The sequence below is a fragment of the Sesamum indicum genome, linkage group LG6 (assembly GCF_026168435.1).
Source record: "Sesamum indicum cultivar Baizhima isolate 11 linkage group LG6, ASM2616843v1, whole genome shotgun sequence".
NCBI lineage: Eukaryota > Viridiplantae > Streptophyta > Magnoliopsida > Lamiales > Pedaliaceae > Sesamum > Sesamum indicum.
In genome coordinates this window covers 8732649-8757802 of record NC_142662.1, presented here as the reverse complement: position 1 = coordinate 8757802, position 25154 = coordinate 8732649, and the positions used below count along the sequence as shown (strand labels likewise).

The 25154-nt window shown below is 33.2% G+C and overlaps 1 protein-coding gene and 1 long non-coding RNA gene across 3 annotated transcripts; both read right to left on the bottom strand.

The window, feature by feature from the left end:
- Positions 1–11159: 11159 nt before the first annotated feature.
- Positions 11160–12651, bottom strand: LOC148787707 (uncharacterized). The gene is made up of 2 exons (XM_088881337.1): positions 11871–12651; positions 11160–11792 (listed from the first exon to the last, which is right to left on the bottom strand). The coding sequence occupies exons 1-2, from the start codon at positions 12051–12053 to the stop codon at positions 11160–11162; spliced, it is 816 nt and encodes a 271-aa protein (XP_088737463.1). The 5' UTR covers positions 12054–12651.
- A 2328-nt stretch (positions 12652–14979) lies between these two features.
- On the bottom strand, positions 14980–19900 carry LOC105164498 (uncharacterized). Of its 2 annotated transcripts, XR_016065757.1 has the most exons (5): positions 19567–19900; positions 19391–19476; positions 18480–18592; positions 15772–15826; positions 14980–15327 (listed from the first exon to the last, which is right to left on the bottom strand). It is a non-coding gene; the product is annotated as an uncharacterized LOC105164498 (long non-coding RNA). The 2 variants fall into 2 exon arrangements; XR_016065758.1 differs by lacking the exon at positions 19391–19476 and having other exon boundaries at positions 19567–19897.
- Between the last annotated feature and the right edge of the window lie 5254 nt (positions 19901–25154).

The following is a 25154-nucleotide window of genomic DNA, read 5'->3' as shown; positions in this document are numbered from 1 at the left end:
AATATATGATTACACTTAAATTTAATTATATTATTATTGAATCATACATAATTCACACCTCTGAAATATTAAATTATTTATTTAATATATTAAAATTAGTTACTATGTTATAAATTTCATTAAAAGTTTATCACGCTTGTATAATTTCATCTAGAGAGGGTGTCAAAGTAATTACTTATGTAAACTAATAATATGATTTCATATATTTTTTTATAATTTTATTGAATTCGTTTATAGAATATTAAATTATTCATTTAATTTTTTAATAAAATTAGTTACTTACACTACAAGTAACTAATTTTTATTTTCAAAAGGTAGAGGGGAGACAATATTTATGAGAAAGTATTATTTATACTAATTTATTTTATTAACTTTTCTTATTGATCTTTGTATAATTTGCACCTCTTAATACCTAAAATGGTAAATTATTCAATCAAATTATTAATTTAAAATTGAAATATTACTTTTTTATTTTTAAATTTTTATTAATAAAAGTTAGAGGGGCATCAAAACATTCATTATGAAAATGAATATATCAAAACTATATTTTATATATCAATAAAATGAGTTATTAGGTTCTAAATATAATTAAAATATTACAAATCAATTCTTTTGAATATTTGGTTTCAGAAGAAAGTTTTATTACTAAAAAGTGTGGGGCCTTATATAATTTTTCTATAACTTTATTTTATTAACTTTAATGAATCTGTAATACTTTACATTATTAATAATTAAAATATTGAATTGTTTACCTAATATTTCAATAATATTAGTTGATATGTTATAAATTTAAATTAAAAATTCTCGTACTTGTACAAATTATTTTAAATTTTTAAAATTAATTAATTTAATATTTTTACTTGTAACTAAATTTTTATTCTAAATTTATGAGAATAAATAATATGATCCTATGTTTTTTTTATTGTATACAATTTACACCTTTTCTATAACTTTATTTTATTAACTTTAGTGAATCTGTAATAATTTACATGTCTCAATAATTCAAAATTTTAATTATTTGTCTAAATATATCAATAATATTAGTTGTTATGTTATAAATTTAAATTAAAAAAATTTTCATATTTGTACAATTGTTTTTAAAGTTTTAACATTAATTACTTTGTTATTTTTACTTGTAAACTAAAATTTTACTATGAAAGAAAAATTTACGAGAACAATATGATCGTGTATATTTTGAATTATTTTTTTATTATATACAATTTACACCTCAAGTAATTGAATATTAAATTATTTAACAAAAATATTAATAAAAATTATTGTAGGTTATAAATTAAATTGAAAAATTATGAATATTATTTTAGATTTTTAAAATTATAAGGTTAATTTTTTTTATTTATAATTAATATTTTATTATCAAAAGATAGAGGGGGCATTATGGGAATGAATAATGTGATTAGTGAACCCATATATTTTTTTATTATTTATAATTTTGCTAATTCAAATTTAAACTATTCTATTACATTTTTTTTATTGAATTGTATAGAATAATTAAATGAAATCACCCATAGAGTGGATTTATTATGATATTAAGGCTATTACACTTCTAATAATTAAAAAATTAAATTATTTACTTAATATTATTTAAATTAAAAAATAATCATACTTTTATAAATTACCCATTTAATAATTAAAATATTAAAATATTTATTTAATATATAATATTTAAAATAAAAAAATATCTCACTAGTATAAATTATTTAAAAATTTATTTTTAAATTTTTTTTACGAGGGTGTCAAAGCAATATATATGAGAATGAATAATATGATTCTCATATTTTTGTATTATTTCTAGTAATTTAATGTTTAATATTTTTTCTATTGAATATGTATATAATTTACATCTCTAAAAAATTAAAATATTAAATTATCTATTTAATATTAATAAAATTAGTTCCTAGGTTATAGGTATAATTAAAAATTATCAGAATTTAAAAATTTTTATAATTAAAAATTATCAGAATTTAAAATTTTTAGAATTATATAACTAAATTTTATTTTCAAAAGGTGGAGGGATTGTCAAAGCAATATTATTTGAATGAATAAATGACTTAATATATTTTTTTAATAATTTATACTTATTTAAATTTTAAGTATTTTACTTGAATATTTTTATTAACTTTTTTTTAATTGAAATTGTATATATAAATTACACCTCTTAATAACTAAATATTAAATTATTTATTCAATAAATAATAAAATTAGTTACTAGGATATAAAAGTTTAAATTATAAAATTATTATATTGTATAAATTATTTTATATTTTTAATATATTAATTTTAAAATTTTATTACAAAAAAGAAGATAATATATGTGGGATTTAGTAATATGACCCTATATATTTTTGTATTATTTAAATTTAAATTATTTTGTTAATTTTCTAATTGAATATGTATATAATTAACACCACTTAATAATTAAACTATGAAATTATTTTATTAATATATTAAGAAAATTAGTCACTTGGTTATATATTTAATTGAAAAATCATCACACTAGTTAATTAATTTAAATTTAAAATGAAGGATTAAATTTTAATTTGTATTTATAGCTAAATTTTTATTTTCAAAAGGTAATGGAGTTTTTTATATAATTTATACAAATTCAAATTTATAAATTTAATTAAAAAATTATCAGATTTGTATAAATTATTAAATTGAATTATTTATTATTATTGATTACTAGATATTTAATACCAAAATAGAGGGGGTGTTTGAAGCAATATTTATGAAAATCAATAATATAAACTCATAGGTTTTATTTATATTTACTAATTTAAATTAATTTATTAAGTTCTTTTATCGAATCTGTATATAGAATTAAACCTCTAAATAATTAAAATATTAAATTATTTATTGAATATATTATTAAAATTAGCAACTAGGCTATAAATTGAAATTAATAAATTATCATACTTGAATATTTTTTTCTTAATTTTTAAAATTAGAAGATTAACTTTTTTTTTTATTTTTGTACAAATTATTTTCAATTTCTTAAAATTAAAAGATTGTTTTATCAAAAAGTAGAAGCTATGTCGAAATAATATTTATGGGATTGCTTAATATGATGCCATATATTTTTTTTTTTGTGTTATTTTATTTAATTTTTATTGAATTTTTATATAATTGGCAAATCTTATAAAATTAGTTGCTACTTTATACATTTAAATTAAATAATTATCATACTTGTATAAATTGTTTTAAATTTTTATAATTGGAAGATTAATTTTTATTTTTATTACCAAAGGTAGAGTTGTCATATTTATGGGATTGAATAATAGTTATATTTGTTTAATATTTTTTTATTACACCTCTGAAATTATTGTTAATGTATTCGCACTTGTATATTTTTAGAGAAGATTAATTTTTTATTCTATATAAACTTTTACTTATAATATCATCCCGTACTATTTTTATAATTTATATAACTAATTTAAATTATATTAATTTTTTTAAATTGTAATTCTTAATAATTGAAATACTTAATTATTAATATGTAAATATAAATTACTTGCTATGTTATAATTTTATATTCTATGTATTATTTATATTTTAAATAATTTAATGAATCTATATATAATAAAAATTTAAATTAATTTATTGTATGGATTAGAAGATTAATTTTAATTTTTATTTAGGATAAAGGGGGTGTCGAAACTTTTCAATGAGAATGAATATATGATTACACTTAAATTAAATTACTTTATTAAATTTTTTACTGAATCGTATATAATTTACACCTCTGAAGTATTAAATTATTTATTTAATATATTAAAATTAGTTACTAGGTTATAAATTTCATTAAAAGTTTATAACACTTGTATAATTTCATTTTGTCAAAGAAGTTATTTATGTAAATGAATAATATGATTTCATATATTTTTTTTATAATTTTATTGAATTTGTTTATAGAATATTAAATTATTTATTTAAATATTAATAAAATTAGTTATTAGATTATAAATTTAAATTAAAAAATTAGTTACATGTATAAATTATTACACTACATGTAACTAATTTTTATTTTCAAAAGGTAGAGGGAAAACAATATTTATGAGAAAGTATTATTTATACTAATTTATTTCATTAACTTTTTAACTAGCAAGTCATCTGAGAGTAAAAAAAAATAGAAAGCATTTAGATGGCTTGCATTAAGCATAGGCTACACAGCTATTTGTTTCACTGTGGAACAAGTTAATTAGCCTAGGATTTGTGATCCGAGCCAAATATAGTTGTTCAAGAATTTGACATTATACATCTGCATAAGGCCAGAGATTCAGGGTTTTTTTATTACTAATTATTCTTAGTACTAATTTTTACATAAATACTGCAACTACTAAAATTACGAAAATCATTGTAGCAACATAATAAAATTTACAATTTATGGTTCTGATATCATCAATTGTTATATATTTTTTGCTATTAATACTACAATAAATTATGCCAATAACTTGAAAAATTAGAAAGCAGTGTAAATTTTATTGGTAGTTTACAAATGCATGGTGGTTGTTTCCTGCAACCTTCTAAGTAAATGGCATGTGGAAAAATTATGTGAATTGGAGTTGGACCCTATTCGTTTTAACATATTTTGTGTCGAGAGAGAAAGTATATGCATTTTTATATATACTAGCAGTCACACACGTGATACTCGCAAGTATATATAAAATAATTTTGAGGTGTAATGAAGAGGAAAAAAAATTGTGAAAAAAGAAATCGTGGTATTATGAATTTTTTTTATATATATATTTAATTCCATAATCAATAATATATCAACTTATATTCAAAGTTAACTATATTTATAATTATTAATTAATATCATATATTTTAAGGGTTAAATGCAAATTACCTCTCTCTGTTATATGAAATGAGCAAATTATTCCGTATGAGAAAAAAAATAGCAAATTACCCCCTTATAGTTTGCATAATAAAGCAAATAAGCTCCTCAAGCGATTTTGTGCCATTCACGCGCTATTTTTAGATATTTTATTTTTTTATTTTTAATTACAAAATTACATTTACATCTTATTAATAACCATTGGATCTGACTGAATCTAAGACTCATATTTAATTAACAAGATCAATGGTCTAGATTATACTAAATTTGATCAACGGTTTAGATTAAAAGCATATATTTAACATATATATATAAATTACATAAAATTTAATTAAAAATATATTTATGATATATTTTTATTAATTAAAATTATATATATGTATATATATAGAGAGAGAAAGAGGTGCGGAGCTGGACGGAGGAAGGCAGCGCCGCCGACAGGGGAGGGGGAAGGTGGGGGACCAATGATGGGAAGAGAAGGTACGACCAGCGACAAGAAAGGGGGGAAGGTGTGGGGGAGGGCGGCGATGGGGAAGGGGGGGAGCAGCATGGGGAAGGCAGTCGAGGAGAAGGGGGGAAGGTTGGGGGCACCGGCGCCAACGACGGGGAAGGGGGGTGGGCTAGGGCGGGTGATTGGTGGGGGCAGGCAACGGGGATGGTGGGGGGTTCTGTTTTTCATTTTATTTTATTTTTTTAAAATAAAAATATATATTATCATACATATTATATATAATAATATTATTATATATTATATTTAAGTATCCAATAATATTTTATTCTTAAAAATCAATTAAAATAGCACCTGAAGCGCGTGTAGGTTACTTTCAGGACCAGGAGGGAAAATTTCTTTATTCTTAAAAGTACAAGGAGATAATTTGCTATTTTTTCCACGAGGGTATTTTTCACATTTTGTATATCACAGGGGGATGACATGCATTTTTTCTTGTATTTTAATTTTAGATAGTAATAAATTATGGTACTATATCTATAGATTTAATCTCTTGCAAATACAAGCTTAATTAACAATTAATAAATTTTAATATTGTTTTGTAAATAAATGTAATTCGGCGTCTGGAAGGATGAAGCAGGCCTTTCACCTTACGGGAGACGAAGATGATGGGGGATTATTTCGGCTGGACTATGGCAGGCAGATGATGAAACCAATAAACTGGTTTTAGTCTGACGTATGCGCGACGAAGGTCTGTGAGCTTTAATAAAAGTATGGTTCTTCTTTGGGGGGGGGGGCACGGAGTTCAAGCAGTTGCGAGAGGTTAGGATCCTCATGCGCTTCTTCCATGTGATAGATAAACAAAGGGCCTTACAGGGCTGCCCATGGAGTTTGGAGAAGAACATCTTGATCTTAAACGGAATAGGCTCGAAAGACAACCCCCTTCAGTGTTGATCTTAATTGGTGCAATTTCTATATTCACATTTACAAAAGACCGCTCAAGCGGATGAACCTAGGTATTGCGACGCAAATAAGTAGATTGATTGGGGATTTTTCAGGATATGGAGATAGACGAGATGGTAAGAGCACAGAGCCGTCGCTACGTATTCGGGTTGCAGTCAAATCAACAATCTACTAAAAAGGGTGCCGAAAATTTTCACTATGATGGTGGACGCGCTTATAGTTCACTTCACGTACGAACGACTCCTGAAATTTTGCTACCTATGTGGGAAGCTTGGTCACATAGCAAAGTATTGTAAAACTCGGTTTGACGAGGGCTTCACGGATCCAGGAGCTGATACGCCATACGACCCATGGTTGAGAACACCTATGCCTCCAAGAAATTGTTCACGGACCAGGCCACATACAAATTCAAGCATGGCAAGAAACCAGCCGCAATGCGAGGCAAGTACTAAACGAGGAGCAGCTATCTTTGGTGACTTTAGCTCAACTGACAGCAGCCATAAAGGGGGTCAGGCTACTGGAGGATAGCAGTAGGATAGGACAACAGAAATGGAAGTCGAGCAAAGGTAACTGGCAATGGAAACATGTCCCGTGACCTACGACCTCGAGGTGCCTAATGATGAGATGCAGTTCGACTTCACTCCGAGGGTCCGCCCAATCCCTATCCAAAATGGCTTTTGTCACTATCCCGCTTCAGTTCACAGCAACAAGGATGAGAGGAAGGCGTGGCCGAGGTAAGAGAGGGAGACTTGCTAAACTCTAGACACTACAAACAGGATGAGGGGACTAGGAGTCTCAATCATTGAGCCAAAACTGGAAACATTACTCGCCGCTAAACGACAGCTACAGTTAGTTGGAGAAAAATGAGAATCTCCACCCGGACACTATGAAAATCCTAGCATGGAACTGTCAAGGGCTAGGACCCCTTTGGACAGTTCGCACTCTATTGGAGCAAATTAAGCTCTTTAGTCCGGGCTTGGTTTTTTTCATCGAAACCAAGTGTAAGTCAAGGAGAGTGGAGCAACTGAAATGATGCAGAGTGCATCTTATCAATAGTCATGAACAAGAATCTCTCCTGTGATGAGATGGTTTGGCACTTTGGGAGAAAGGGTCACTTCATGGATGTTATCTTTACACCTCTTTACTTTTTAGTCGCTTCGGCCCTTTAGCTCGCGAGTGACCTGCTTTTATAATCTGAAAACTAAATATTGACTTGAACATCGGAGGGTCTTAGCTACGAGCCACCCGAACAAGCCTAACGATCAGCTTCTTTTCTCAAGATCCAATCACTAGTCTGGGAGAGGTAGCAACCTCGAACGCTTGGAGGACCAGTTCGCCCGACCAAGGAGGTCGCATTGGATTTCGACCCGAATTAGTTGGCGTCGTCTGTGAAAATCCTGAGTAGAGGTCCTTTGATTTTGTTTCAAGGTGGTTGGAGGGCTCAAATACCAACAAACCAAAATTTGCCATGTCAGGATCATCAAGGCAAGGCAAGGGGAACGAATTCCTTTAAGGCAAGAGGGAAGGTTGCATCTAACGAACGAAGAGGTAGAACAGATGATCGAGATAGCAAGTAGAAATGTCATGGTGGAACATGAAAGGAAAACGGTATCACCGGCTGCTAGGAAGTCAGCAAGGAGAAGGCTGATCGAAGAGCAGAGAAAAGCTATCGCAGATGACCACGTGGAAGGAACTAATCACGAGGACGAACATGGGACAAATGTGAAAAGCCAGCCGAACAAGAGAGAGATTAGTCACAGCATCAAGCAATATTAGAACGAGGGAACTAGCTATCTCTATATCTAAAGTGGAAGACGTGGGGAAGTAAATAGAAAACTAAAGTAGCAGATAGACGACCTGAAGAAGCGGGCCGACCTGGTGAAGCGGAATAGGAACTCGCCTTTTGCCAACAAAATTCTGACCGAAGTTGTGGGTTCAAATTCTCGACTACCCAAATATGATGGCTCGAAGGATACACGGGAGCACATTTCTGCTTTCAAATTGTAATGAACTTGTACGGGCAAACAAAATTCTATTAACACAAAGTTGTTTGTGACTACTTTGACAGGAAAGGCACAAGAATGGTTTACCAGCTTTTCGAGTGGAACCATCGAATCATATGGGCAACTGGTGCAGAAGTTCGCATTTCACTTTGCTAGAGAAAGGAGATCGAAAAGATCAGCGACCTACCTATTCATGATCCTACAAAGAAACGATGAATCTCTAAAAGGTTTCATAGGAAGATTTAACAACGAGATATTAGAAATGTAGGATTTGCGGATTGGTATGATGACAAGCATATTGATACATGGGTTGAAAAGGGGACCATTTGCCTCGGCACTTGGAAGAGATCCTCCTGGAGACGTAGAGCAGTTGATGCAATTAGCTGGAAAGTATATTGATGAGGAGGAGATGAACGCGATTAAAGACAAAGAATGGGATGAAGGTCGAGGTAGACGAACGCGATTAAAGACAAAGAATGGGATGAAGGTCGAGGTAGACGAATGCGATCAGATGAAGAGAGAACAATCCGACTGAAATATCACAAGTACACGCCGTTAGTCACCCCGAGAGAACAATCAATGCTGATGGTCAAAGGGAGCGGCCTACTGCGATGGCCTAGTAAGACTAGAGGAACATCACCGAAGAGGGATCCCAGGAAGTACTGCAAGTTCCACAAGGATAAAGGGAACGACACGGAGGACTGCTACCAGCTTAAGGATGAGATCGAAAGGTTAATTAGGCAAGGCTACTTCAAGGAGATTGCGTTGGGAGGAAAAAGAGATCGAAGATCCCCTAATAAACTAAGCAGCGGACCAGAAAGTAGATCGAGAAGCAGGTCGCGTAAAAGGGAAGAACGACGCGACAACGACCCTACGAAAGGAACCGTTTGGTGAAGAGTATATCAGTTCCAAAATAGAGGTACGCCTGTATTTCTATTACTTTTACTGCGAATGTTTGCTTATGTACGAACAATATTTTTGCTAGCTCTAAAATTCATGGGATAATGTATATTATTGTAATATTCTGAGAAAAGCGGTTATATCTATGTAAGAATGCTTACCTGAAGTAAATAGCGTTTTTCTTTGGATAATTTTGCAATTATGAAATGTTATTGACCTCGGAAAGGTCGTTACCTCAAAATTTTGTCAAAGGTCATCTAACCTGAAAAAGGAACAACCTGATGTTTGAGAAAGACCGCGACCTAAAAAAGATGCGAGATTTGTCTGAAAAAGACCCCCAATATGCTACCTGAGGTGAAGATAGTCTAATAAAGACTGTGACCTGAAAAAAATTCGAGATTTGTCTGAAAAAGACTGACCTGAGAAAGGTGAAAACTGTCTAAGAAAGACTGCTACCTGAAAAAGCTGAACCATGCGTCTAAAAAAGACCAATAATACACAACCTGAAAAAGGTATAAAAAAGGCTGCTACCTGAAAAAGGTAAACAATGCGTCTGGAGAAGACTATGCTAATACGCCACCTGAGAAAGGTGCGCTTTAATGACTAAAAAGGAAGATGGCTAGAGAAAAGGTAACAATACGCGATCTAGATACCTTGTGATCTGAGAAAGGTGCCAATCTATATGAAAAAGATAGGCTTGAACATAAACCTATTATTTTTGAAGTGGATCAAATTCGAGATAGGACTAAGCAGCGGACCAGAAAGTAGATCTAGAAGAAGGTGGCGTAGAAGGGAAGAACATAAACCTATTATTTTTGAAGTGGATCAAATTCGAGATAGTATTGTGGATTCTATTTATTCAAGGGAATTCTTCAAAGTTCACAGCTATGCAATGGACTTGATATGAATGAAGTTATCTTGATCTGCAAAATAATTTCACAAAGTTCTGGAAACTAAGCAGCGGACCAGAAAGTAGATCGAGAAACAGGTCGCGTAGAAGGGAAGAACGACGCGACAACGACCCTACGAAAGGAACCGTTTGTTGAAGAGTATATCAGTTCCAAAATGGAGGTACGCCTGTATTTCTATTACTTTTACTGCGAATGTTTGCTTATGTAGGAACAATATTTTTGCTAGCTCTAAAAATCATGGGATAATGTATATTATTGTAATATTCTGAGAAAAGCGGTTATATCTATGTAAGAATGCTTGCCTGAAATAAATAGCGTTTTTCTTTGGATAATTTTGCAATTATGAAATGTTATTGACCTCGGAAAGGTCGTTACCTCAAAATTTTGTCAAAGGTCATCTAACCTGAAAAAGGAACAACCTGATGTTTGAGAAAGACCGCGACCTAAAAAAGATGCGAGATTTGTCTGAAAAAGACCCCCAATATGCTACCTGAGGTGAAGATAGTCTAATAAAGATTGTGACCTGAAAAAAATTCGAGATTTGTCTGAAAAAGACTGACCTGAGAAAGGTGAAAACTGTCTAAGAAAGACTGCTACCTAAAAAAACTGAACCATGCGTCTAAAAAAGACCAATAATACGCAACCTGAAAAAGGTATAAAAAAGGCTGCTACCTGAAAAAGGTAAACCATGCGTCTGGAGAAGACTATGCTAATACGCCACCTGAGAAAGGTGCGCTTTAACGACTAAAAAGGAAGATGGCTAGAGAAAAGGTAACACTACGCGATCTAGATACCTTGTGATCTGAGAAAGGTGCCAATCTATATGAAAAAGATAGGCTTGAACATAAACCTATTATTTTTGAAGTGGATCAAATTCGAGATAGTATTGTGGATTCTGTTTATTCAAGGGAATTCTTCAAAGTTCACAGCTATGCAATGGACTTGATATGAATGAAGTTATCTTGATCTGCAAAGTAATTTCACAAAGTTCTGGAAACAAAGAACATCGCTATTACACGAACAAGAAGAAAATATGGAATGCGATCTACCTAAATGCCATCAAATTACAAAGATTCAGAGGCCTATTCATCTACTTTATCTTCATCCATATTCTCTATCTCGTCCACCAAAACCTTAAATTCATCGTCATGTTTCAATGGGGGTTCTTCAAAAAATGCAGCTAAGTTGCCATCAAGAGTGGGATCGATCCAATTCGTGTCAAAACCATCTGCAAACCCTTTCAACTTCCTGATTTGAGAGGTGCAACAATCAAATCCTTGCATCAGGTAATCAGATGACTTGACCTCCACAGCAACCTGAAATGCAGAGGACTTGAGAAAATCTCGAGCATCCTGCAATCGCGTGCTCACCAAAAGTTTCCTGTGATCATCAGAAGCTAGGTATTCATCGCGACCTTGATCGCGAGCGATCTCGAGTTGATGCTGATAATCCTCTGAAGCGAGATACTCCTCTCGACCAGCTGCTCGACATGTAGAGAAACCTTCTACCTTAGCCAATTCTGCAGTAGTTGCGATCTTCGATCTGAGTTCTCGCAGTCGCTCTTCAAGCTGAGTTTTCTGCGCTTTGAGCTCGGCCTTCACTTCCTCGCAGGTCGCAAGCTTAGATTTCTCTTCTTCAAGTAACTGGTCAGCGGCCATCTTGTCATGCTGCCAGTAAGTACACTTCATGGAGAGGTGATGACCAAAAGCAGAAACCTACAAACATCAAAGTAACAGGAGAATTAATAGATAAGTAGAGGACAGTTTGTGACTGTTGCTGTTGAAGAACATTACCTGAGAAAGAGAATGAGCAAAATTTTGCTGAACACGGATATGCGACATAGGGGTCAGAAGGGCCTGGTCGCGAGGTAGGATGGTTGACTTGTATAACTCCCATGAATCTTGGCCAACATAGGTCTTCAACACGGAGCTTTGTCTAGAAATAGCCCAATCAGATATAAGTCTCTCACCTCCCATTTCAGCAGGTTTGTAGGTGGGAGATAGCAGTTCTACCTACGCCTCCTTCCACCAGGCTGTGAGCTCGCTTGCCACTCTTAAATTCTCTTTTCTGCAGAGGTGGTTGCCTTGGTCTTTTTGCGAGAAGCTGAAGGGCTAGACCGCGAACTCTTGTGTTTTCTTTTGGAGGTTGCAGCAATTTCATTATCTTTGGATTTTTTTCCTGACAAGTGGCTCAGGATTGGGTTCTTCTTGAGATTCTTCAGCTAACAGGTTATCTTCAGCAGTAGGATTGCTATCTTCACTAGCGACCTCAATAGGACCTGTGTAGTGCGAACTTGGAGAGCGAGCTCCATGCGACCTCGATGTACTGTTTAGTAGGAACCAATGGGGGATGCGGGGAGTCTGACAGCGGAGTGACCATCTGTTTAGCCATCTTGGCACGAATTCTCCTTATGATTCGAGCGTTCATTATAATGAGGCTGCAAGAAAATAAATTTAGTCACCATAACATATGAATATATCACACAAGGGGATTAAGGAAAAAGGTTGATCACCTAAAGAACCATAGGTTTGAATGGGTGCCGAACTGAGACCCACGAGCTTTAGGATATTCTCTGTCAAGAGTAGATTGACCTTGTATTGGTAGCGGGTGAGATTACCAATCAGGTCGTCGAACCCTACACCGTTGTTGTCGGGTTTTGTGATACGCCAGTCACAAGGAAAGGGCCAGACCTGGTTTAGGGAAGGTCGAAGGAAAAAGAACTTATCTTTCCAAGAGCCCACATTTGATTTCAAATTGGAAACAAAGGCACAATGCGGTTTAGTGGTGAGATAGAAAAATTCCTGGTCGCCCGACCTTTTCGAGGTTGTGAACTTATAAAGCGACCAAAAGTTGTCGAAGTAGGGTTCAAGTCCTAAGTGATCCATTAATACAATAAAGGCAAATATATGGCAAATCGAATTTGGAGCTATTTGCATTGGGCATATTCTAACCTAGGTGATATATGGGCAATAGATCGCGAAAGTGGAAAACGTAATCCTGCGTCTAAGTGAACGACAGAAATTGGACAGCTACCTGGAGGAGGTCGATTCATGCGATCAGAAGAGGAAGGAAGGATAATTTCGAAGTTCTGGGGAATATGATATTTTTTCCTAATTGTGGCTACTGTCAGGTGTAAAGTGCTCTCTATAGTAAGTCAGGGTTCGGTGGCTAATTTAACTTCATATTGTTGAAGGGTCACGATTGGAGTAGCTACAACTAGGTCGCTTTTATCTACCTTAGGATAAGAACCGACCTGCTTTTTATGATTAAGGGCATATGGGAGGTCGCGGATGGACTATTTGGCGGTCTACTAAATGACCTATCTGATGAACTACTAGAATTACTAAACTCAAAACTAGAAGACATAATGAAAGCAAGAGGGTTGCAAAGGAATACCTGATTATGACCTAGGCAAGGCAGATTGCAGATTCAGAAAAGAGGTCACACCCAGAGAACTCGAGATTGCGTATGAATGGCAAAGTTGCAATCATACTCATCTCTATTTATAGGGGTAAAGTCATGGAGATCTGCACAAGGATCAATGGATGGATTTTGAGTTAGCAAGGATGATCTAAAGGCTGAGATCGAGAGCCTTTTCGACTTCCTTTAGCATGCTCTGCATACTAAGAGAGGGGGGTGTAATGATGTGGAAAACCCTTATTTGTCTTAAAAAGACCAATTTTCCCTTAGAAGAGCTCAAAATTACAATTTTATCTGAAGGATCCATGCATTTTTATCGGGTTGGGTCGCTTCGGGTCACGACCCAGGTCGGATCAAGCGACCCGACCCTGGCCACCCGGACACGTGGAAGACGCCCATTGGACCAACCATCCGGTCTTAATCTATAAATATCCCGCAATCAGTGCATTTATGGTATGCTATCTTTACCCCTCCCTGCTTTTTGGTTGCTGCAGCCCTTCATCTCGCAAGCAACCTGCTTTTATAACTTCAAAACCAAACACTGACTTAAGTATCAGAGGGTCTTAGCTGGGACCCACCCCAGCAAGCCTAAAAATCAACTTCTTTTCTCAAGGCCCAATCACTAGTTTGGGAGAGTAGCGACCTCGGACTGCTTGGAGTACCAATTTGCCTGACCACGGAGGTCTAGTGGATTTCGACCCGGATCAACGCGTATGACTTGGCTATTAGTCAAGCGATCATTACTTCTTCGTCAAGGGAAGGGGAGGATTGAATGTTCTTATGGAAATGTAGACTGCTTCCTAAAGTAAGGATGTTTGCGTAGAGATGCGCCTAAAGAGCACTGCCAACAGGGGTAAATTTACATCACAGAGGGATTACAGGAGACAGTAGTTGTGCTTGTTGTTTCTGAGAATAAGAGAATGCTTCGCACATGCTATTTACCTGCACTTTCGCAAAGCTAGTGTGCGCTCTCACTAAGCTCCGGTGGGATGAATATTCAGTGGGCTATCGGAGGACTGGATTAGTTATGTGAGGCTTGAAGGGCAATTGGTCATCTTAGAAATAAGTTTGTGGTCATGAAGGAAAGAGGTTTTGTGAACCACAATACATTCATTCACATTATGACACATATATTACATTACCAAAAAAAAATCTAATTGTTTTGATCAATATTAGGCCAACTAATGCACCTAATTTTGTTGAAAAATTAAGAACTTTGACTAATCAAATTTATGTTAAAACTAGAAACTTCTCACATTAGTGTTTTTACATGTGTAAAACTTCAATTTTAAGGATTACATTCGGTATTGAAAATGGTATCAATTAAATTAAGAAGTGAATTACTATGAAAAAATCCAACTATTTCCTCATAAATTATTATAAATCTTTTCAAAAATATAATTATCCAAAATAATGATCCAATGATAAAAAATTATAATAAAATTACCTATACAACAATTTTTATAGCTCATAAGTGATATATTTAGCATTGAATGCGATGCATGTGATACTTTTTAGGTAATCAAAAGTATTAAGATTCAGTAAGAAACTACAGATGGCATCCACAAAAGCATTCCCATTGGAGCAGATTGCCTGAGAACGTCAAAATGCCTCCAAAAGTAGATGACTAACTATTCTTTTCCAAGATGTATCAGGTTTTACTCGAAAACTTTCTGCCATTTAAAGGAATGGCAATCCTGAGTTCCTTTCACAGCTGATAAGGAGGATCTGTTCATGCAGTTTGCATACCATATGACTGCTACTTAGCCGCAAATCGTTGTAAAACCCTTCACATCAGTTGCCTTCTCTTTTGGAGCGTAGATCTACTTCCTATGAAAAGTCAAATCAAGAGCTGAAATTGTTGCTGAATGAGAACCCAAATTAAACTAAGACATTTAGCAGATACTCCAGAAAATGCAGCGACTGTGAAACTTGCACAAAATCGTGGCAGAATCCTATTCCGTTAGTTGTTTCAGGTTCAAGAACTTAAACATAGTAGTGGCAGAGAACTAATCACATTTTAATTATGTATCTGGGGAAAAGAAGTTAATTTGAAGTACCACAGGCCAAGTTTTTGGATTTGAAAGATTAACCGCTTGAAGCACTTGTTTCGCAACTCATATAACTGCAAGGATAAAAAGTATTTGTAGAACTATGTCCAAAGAAGTAAAGTGTATATTCAATTTGAAATAGTCGATTGTAATATTATTGCTCAAAATGCCCGTAATACACATAATCACAATATAAATATTAGATGGATTTTGCCTAACGTACCTTTTCTTAGCTGCTCCAGGTTTATGCCATCCACAATTCGAGTAATTGTTTGATCCTGAAACATATGTGACTTTGAATTATCACTTTCAAAGTTGTGTTTTGTAAAAAGCCCGTAGAAGAAAGAAACTCTGCTATATCAATATCTACATCCTAACTACCAACATGATTCTTTGCAGAACACACAGCAGCTATTGCACAATACCAAATCGGGGAAAGAAGAAAGAAAAAGGAGCTGAATGTTGACATGATGCAAAGTTATCAATTCTATGTTGGTTGTCCAAAGTTTTCCGAGTTCATCAATGTAAAAATTTACTATAATGAAAAAACTGTTCAGAAAATGTAATGCAAACTCTTGTATTTGTGGAGTCTTTATCTATTCTGATTAATGACTTTTAGTTTATTCAGATTATCAGTCGGTTTGCTCCTGCTCCTACTGTAAAAATGACATGTAGACAGGATTCCTCCATTATCAGGACATTGGGAATCATCATTCGTATTTTAACAGCTGAAATTTTAACATTTCGTCCGAAAAATGAGCCTATCACTAACTGCATGGTATTTTTCACACAAGTCAGAGGTATGTCACTAGCTATGTGATCTTCAACAATGCATTCAGCAGAATAAGATTCCTTTTGAAAAAGATCAGAGGCAATGCAGGTCATATTTATATACTCTACAGAGTCACTAATTTCACTGTCAGATTTTTGGGGCAATGGATCACATAAAGATTTAGCTTTCTTGCTCTTCTTAAGAAGTTTAACTCCACTAGAGGGAGATTCTTTATGCAAGAAGTTTTCATCATACCCCTTCAAGTATAGTGGAAAACCACAATTAAAATATTTGCATACTTGTTCAAGTAATGAAATATAACAGTAATCGTATAAATATTATGCAACTAATGCTCAATTCGTTAAAAGAAATGCCATTGACAGATGGAGAGAATGGGCTTCAACCTTTATTTCCATGTTGAGTGTTTAGCATCTAACATATGTGCAGCCCTACACTGGCTACAACTGGTAGCACAATATTTCCTGAATTCACATTCATCTTTGCGTTTGAAATTCTTCCTTATGCGTATACCGCATTTAAAAGAAAGGTAAGATACACCAAGTTAATGGACGAGGTGATTGTTCAGTGCAGTAGATTCTCCAAACTGAATCTAACAAAACATTATGTATCCAATTGTTTGTTATGCTATCAACCTTAATATAAGTCATGTAAGCATCTCCTTTAATGAACAATTATTAGTAGGAACCAGTCAAACTAGAACTTAAGTTTATCATGAAAAAGGATAGCTGTCTTACTTCAACTATTAAGACAACTCATTCTATGTATACAACCAACCTATTTGTAATCCTTTTGCCACATCTAGGTTTGTCAACTTAAGCAACTTTATATTTATAATATTAGGATTTAAAGCAGTTTCTACTTTATTACTTTGCATTAAAAATCTAGCAAAGACTTCCGACATGATAATTTTGTATTAAATTTGCTGAACGCTCACAAATTTATGGCCTAATGGAAGGATTTCTCATTCAGACAACATTTTCTTAGTTTCGTATTTATACTCATAAAACTCAAACCAATTTCTTCAATTTGAAAAACCAACAAAACCTTTTTCATGAAGTAATCCTTTTACACTAAATCCATTGTAATGGCGTACAATTGTTTCATAAACTTGACAAGGTTGAAACACACTCAATAAGCATTCAATGTTAAAACCAAGGAAGCAACCTAGTAAAATGTCAAAATCATACAAGGAGATGTCTGAGGCTAACTTGTTACAATTGACATGTTAGCAAAAACTTTGAATCAAATACTATTTTGCACTTCATGCTAAATAGGAGTTAGTGGTTGTCCCACAAGAAAACTGGAGAAAAGCAGTAAAAATAGGACCATGATGACATCTTGTAGGAGAAAGAGTTGTTACGACATAACTTAGTTTGGAAAGTAAATGGAATTCATTAGTTTTCTCACCAAAATTCAAGACCAAAACAATGTTCAATTATGTTCATGGAATAAAAATCTTTACATGATAGGATACTATACAGAAAAATCATTTCTATGGTGCACGACATATGAGCACATCTCCAAAGATCATTTCTATGGAATTGCAAGCTAGAAACACTCATTTTCAATTGGTTTTAAAAATAATCAAAATAAAACCAAACATTTCCTACATTTTTTCAAACATTTTCTACCATTCAAAACCTCTTCGTCAAAAATATTATAAAAACTTCTAATCAATAGTACAACACATATATATACATTCCAGATTCTGTGTGTTTATAAATATCTTTACACATTTATATTTATATTTTCAAATCATGTACTAGTTCCTAACACAAATCTAAACAATTCTAAGCATTCATGACATTCAACAATATATATACTAAACATATCTCACACCATCTAAAACACAATTTTCCAACTACCACAAAATAATTCTAAACATAGTGATAGGACTTTTCTGCAAATTTTCAGTTTAAATAGGTTTTCCCTACTTGTTAAGCATATAAAAGCTCTTGTGCATGATTACATTACCATAAGGTTTAGAGGAAAATAGCTTCACTCTTTAGCCAATTGAAAGAAAACAATCTAGACTTAGATTGAAATAATAATAACTCAAGGAAAGATAGTTATTTATCCCATCAGTGAGCAAGAAAAGCATGCTTAAAAAGGCATGAGAAGCATGCTTGAGAACTTACATTAGATGAAAACCCATTTTCTAGAGTGTGGAGTGTTTATGAGGCCATCAAGGATAATGCATATTCCATATGTAGTCTCAAGAGTAGATAAAAAGACTTGCATGGCTTGTTTCCTATAGCACAAATTAGATTAAAGCTTGTGAGAGAAAACATTTACATCTCAACTTTTTTTACAACTTTGAGCTCAAAAAAAGAAGACAGAGTGAATTTGCAGATAAATGGATGATTGGCACAAAACTAATCAAATATGGGTCATGCAATATACTCATAATCACAAAAATCTTTAATAGAACCATCAATCGTGAAAACTTGGAAGCCAGGCAAAATTGAAAAGTAGAACATCTTGTTATTTACACCATTAATTAGAAAATCAATCTACATAAATATACTACAATACACAAATGCACAGACATAAACATACCTACACAGAATAAGCTCATTTCTGTTGCATCTTAGCCATTATGAGCCAAGGGATTGCATTTCTCACATTAAAATAATAAAAATACATTGTCAGGACATAAGCAAACTAAGAATAGACTTGACAAGACCACTTCATTACGCAATTTGTTACAAGAATCAAAATTACTAGCTTCATCATCATTTTTGTTACTTTTGCCCAAAAATCTATTTCTTCACAGGGTGATGAAGTTGACAAGGGTACAGCTGTAATGGAAGACGAATGAGGATAGAATACCATATATACCCCAAAGATCAATCCCAGTAACTCAACTTAATAAATCAAAGATTTCGGAAAAGGGTTGTTCAGAAAATATTTTAGAAGATTGATGTAAAAAGAACAACAAATCAGTATCTTGAGCAAAGCAAAATTCTTTTACTCTACCGAATTGAGTACTTGTGCCTTCGCACATTCTTCCCAGTTTAACCCAACTATGCTACGAAACAAAACTTACTCTAGAGACGTAAACCCCACAACTCCGAGCCGTGACCCTTGGAAGTCATGTTTAATCTTAACCAACCACCAATCCGCCAAACACACCTTTAATTTTCCAGAAAAAAGTTCAACAATGAAGGACATGAAACATATAAATTAACGGGTAAATATCAGTGCTACATTAAGCAAACTTACTGTTGGTCGAAAGTGCGATCTTGGTGCTTTTCCCTTGTCATTCTGATGAACTGGATTTGAAGAAGACGCCATGACTTAATTCCAATCGATTGAACTCTCGCGACCTTTCGAGGTTGTTCAGACGCCATTTAGGTGTGCGGGCTGTAATTTTCCGATTCTTATCGAAAATCAATCTTCAGTCACCACTTATTTTTGTTGCATCAAGTATGAGCATCTCGATTAACTGAACTGCATTGAGAATTCCATTAATACATTAACTGAATTTAATTGAATTGAATAGAGAATTCAACTGATTGAAGTTTTGGTACAAAGTGAATATCGAATTAAAATAGTGGTTCAATTCAATAAAAATCAAATTTATTTTATTTGATTTAACTTAACAAAACTGAATATAAAATTGAAAAAATTTAGTAGCTTTTAAGTTAAGTTAATTATGTTTAAAAGTGAATAGAATTGAATTTATTATATTATATATATTTATAAAATAATTTATACATATAAATAAAACTATAACATAATATATTTATGTATTTATTTTAAGAATAGGTTCAGGATTTGGGGTTTCAGTTCATCGCAACAAAAGCTGAAAACAGACCCAATGACCAAATTTTTGAATAAAAATAACCAAATCTTTGGTTAGGTATTTGATACAAATTGTAATTTCGGTTTAGTTGGTAAATTGAATAATGCACACTCCTAGAGTTATGTTGTTTTTTTTTTTTTTAAAAAAAAATATAATGTAGTGATTCTATATTTTATTTTTATTTTTATATATTTTTAAAATTTTAAAAATTATTTATTATATGTTCGCAATGACTTTCACCCAGCTATTTATTAAGTATGAGGGATTAGGTTAACCGATAAAACATATATGGATGAAAACACCTCCAATATATTAATTTTATATATAATGATAATTTTTTTTAACTTGTTATAAAATATTCTATTCAGCACTTTTGAAATTAATATAGATCCTCAACCAAATTAAGCAAAATATAAGTACACCACCCAAAACAAAGAACGAATAGACAGCCACTAATCAACAAAGACTCAACCCACTAATCAACCAATATGAGTATCTCGATTAACTGAATTGAATTGATAATTCCATTAATATATCCTATTTGCAATAGATACACGTTGATGTATTGGGGTATTCTGAATATTCGGATTATCTTGTGCTGATAGATACACATTGGGATAGTGTGGGGATGGCATGTTCATTGTGATATCGTGTGTTATTACCTATATATTAGATTAGTGTGGGGATATCATTTGACGGGTATCCTGTGTTGTATATTATATGAGACTAATTGAGGTGTTGATCATTGGTAAAGCTATTGAATGATTTACTCTAGCTTGAGTAAGTATGGCCATAAAAAAATAAGCGATAATGTCAAAATGTGTTTTCATGGACTAATGTATGATTGTGGTTCTCTGTTATTTCTTATATCTGTGGTTATTAGACGATAAATATTTATTAGCTAGTGTGATTGTGTTATACTTTGACATATGTGTCTATGTATATATATATATATATATATAGAGAGAGAGAGAGAAGATTGATTAGTTATACTTACTGACTTGGCAACTTATCCCTTGCCACGTATCAAGGAGCATATCAATTTTGGACTCATCGAGCCTGGAGGCTCTGCTTACAGTAGCCCTAATTTTCTAGTAAGAAACCATGGTGAGATAAAAGAGGTAAACCCGTATTGGTAGTTAACTATCAATGCATTAATAGAATATTAGAATTTTATAGTTATTATATTCCGAGTAGGGAACACTTAATTGACTGCATTAAAGGTGCAAAAGTATTTTCTAAATTTGATTGCAAGTCTGATTTTTATTAAATTAAAATGGAGAGTGAATAAAAAAAATTTATTGCATTCTCCATACCAGAGGGACAGTATATTTGGAATGTGCTACCAATGAGATTAGCTAATGCACCCTAAATATTTAAAAACAAATTGATAATCCTTTTAAGGATTATTTTGAGTTTATGTTTGTCTACATTGACAATATATTGATTGCATCTAAGAATATGAAAGATCATATTAAATATCTTATGATATTTTTGGATACATGTCATAAAGAAGGGTTAGTGCTTTCTGAAAAGACTAGTATTGTCAATAAAATTGAATTTCAGAAATTCTTATTGACGAAACAGGTATTGAATTACAGGAGCATATTATGGGGAAATTTCACAATTTTCCAGATCTACTCAAGGATAAGGGACATTTACGGAGCGTCTTGGGAGTTGTTAATTTTGTAGGGATCTTCATTAAGAATCTTGCAAAATATAGAAAGGATTTCCGACCACTCTTGAAAGAAACAGAGAGTTCAAAGTAGAAATGGGAGGAAATTCATACGCAAAGGGTTAGTGAGCTAAAATAGGTTTGCAGTAACCTACCCAAACTCGCCATACCACAGGACGAGGTCGAATTGGAGGTCTACACGAACGCCAATGACTATATATGGGAAGCAATACTCAAGAAAAAGACTGCTACAGGGGAAGAACCTTGTAAATACACAGGAGGGTTGTTATCATAACAACAAGACCAAGTGTGGCATATTAACGAGAAGGAGTTCTTTGCAGTCTGAAAGGCTTTTAAGAAATGACCTTTATTGTTATTGCAGGTATGGCCAAAACACTGGCCATGAACTAAACCATGGAAAATGTTTTAGCTTGGATTTTGTTTAACCGTGTTTAATAGTATTGATTTACCACGATTTTTAAACCGTGATCATTTATAATATAACGAAAACTCTCTCTCTCTTTTTTCTTTTTTGGAGTCCCTGTAGGTTTTAGTTGGGGGAATAAATGGTATTTTGCACCTTGAATTGCAAGTTGACTTGGTGATTTTATCTTAATTGAGCATAATTTTTTAATTAATGGGATTAAATAAAATTTTATTGGGTCTTGGAAAATTGATACCTAAATATTACTAGATATGATTACCACTCAATTCCTTGACTAATGAAATTATTTTTGATCTCTAATTAATCTACACCTAAAATTCTTTGATATTTTCTAAAACTCTCGAGTGTTATATGCATTCAATTTCATGACAACATTTTATAACAAGTTAGAGATTCATTTGTCGAATTGTTTTATAAAATATTTTTATAAATTTAGACTAATAATTAATTTAAATTTATCAATTTATTAAAACAATAATAGTAATGGTATCATAAAAAGAATAATATTACTTAGATAAGTTTTGGCACCACAAGGTGAAAAAAGAGGGCTAAAATCATTTCTATTATTCATGCTCATTGCAGCCACAAAACAAAGCTGTGGATTTGCTTTTAGCATTTGGCACCACAGTCAATTGACATGATTAACTATAAAAAGGTAAATAAATCATAAAAGATAAGTTTTAAAAAATCCTTTCTAAACCTAAACACTTCATTCCTTTTTTTTTTGCGAAAATTACTTGTTTTCCTCCTTCACTCGAGTTGACCACTCCCCTGAGCGTGGGCACGCTTAGTCAATTCTGCAGAAATTCGATGCTTAAGTTAGAAATGAGAGGTCGAAGGTGATAAATAATTAAGATCGAATGAGACCAAGAAAAAGCAGTAAAAAAAAGTAAAAAAAAATGTGTCCCCTCAAATATTCATAAATGCTTGTATTTATAGTAGCACAATACCGCATGAGTGTTCACCAGATGAATCCACGTCATATGATCCAAGGAAAGTGTATATTAAGATTCAAAAAAAATTTTAGGAATTTTCAAGGTTATGACACCAGATCCAATTAGGATATCTAGAATAGGTGGTGTCGATATCTAAATCAAGGATCAACCAGTTTTAGACCGAACATTAAGCTCTAGAACTAATTGTAGTAGCAAATGTCCTTTTCAAAAGATAGAATAATAGGCTACAAAAGAAGGGAGAAAGAATTGTTAAAAGTTTTAACTCCTCAAGAGATTAGGGTAGATAACGTAAAAATTAGATGCCTTAAAAATGGACAGAAATACAAGTTATATTTGATATCACTAAAAAGAAAAACACTTTTTCTTGTGATGACTTGTATCATTTGCATCAACCTGTTGTTGGCAGATGGCTTATTAAAAATAGCAATACTTGAAATTCTATGTTGATTTTTACTACTAACTGTGATAGTGAGATACAGGTCTTGCAAAAAGAAAAGGCATTTAACAGGATACTTCCTATAGATTTTCACAGTAAACAAGGTGATGATGCCAACTTAACTCATCCGAAAATACAAGACAAAAAAAATTTAGTAAAGCTCTTTTGTCTTTCAGGCAATAAGGACTCATCGATAGTGATAGCTTCTACGTGGAATCTGAAGAAGAGATTAAAACCTCAAGGAAGCATTGCAGGAGATAAAGTCACTAGACATAAGCAAGGAGAGTAGGTTTTCCCTAAAAAATGTCAATCACATCAATCATCCATCCTCTGTTTGTCTATGAAAATTGGACCTCCCTGCGTAAGATTCGAATACACTGTTTTGAGTAAGGGCATGAAAATAGCAAGTGTTGATGAGTCTCCGGTGTACCCCTCGAGCAAAGAACACAATCTCTATTAAGATGTTGTAACCACGGACGATCCATGGTGGAGAGTCGTTCATGTAGAGCTAGTCATAAGATAAACGAATTCCTAAAAATTTTAAATGGGCCCATAAGGAGTGAATACCAACCTACCTTTTGGGCCTGAAGAACGAAATATGACATACACCCTCCTATTGGTGTAGGGGCCTCCCCTCAGAGTGATCGAATCTTGTGTGCCTTGTAGTAGAGGCAAATTTTGGATGATATCCAATATAATCATGTCCGTCCATGTGTGTATGGGCGTGAGAGACAATGGCCAATGTCATACTCCATTGTGAATAACCTCTCTAAGGAGCATGTCTCCCCGTGTGTGGGTGTGATAGGGGCCATGTGGAAATATAGTTATTAAGGTCCCCATAGGATGCCAAGGATCCTGCCATATATATTTTAATTCCCCATTGCCAATCTTATAATGGATATGAGGCTGTCAATAGTGCCATCTGCTTTCATCTTTAACTTATAAACTCACCTAGATCCTATAGCTTTCTTGTTTGGTGGCAGAGGTGTGACTTCCCAAGTCTGATTTTTGTTAAGACCTTCCAATTCATTTTGCATTGCTGCTCTCTACTCTGTACTTTGTTGTGCTTGGAAGAAATTGGTAGGCTCCTACACGTCGGTTAGAGAAGCCAAAAAACAAGCATGTGTAGAGCTGATCTTTGCAATCAAAGATCAGTTATCATTGACAAGATCACAATAAAAGTCTTGCATCCAAGAAGGCCTATAAAAAGGTCTAGAGGACTTTCTCAAAGCTATTGGTGGCTCTGCAGCAAGGCTTATTTCACACTGGTTTGAAGGGGAAGACTCATGGCCAGCTGGAGGTGAACTGCTGGACAATACAAGGTTTGAATCTTCAAACATAATGGGGAAAGGACATGTAACTGTGTTAAGCTGCTTCCTAGCAAAAGGAAAAACTTTTTCATAAAACTTGACATCTCTTGAAACTAATAGGGTACGTTTATCTAAATCAAACAATCTATATCCCTTTTGAACTTGAGCATAACCAAGAAACAC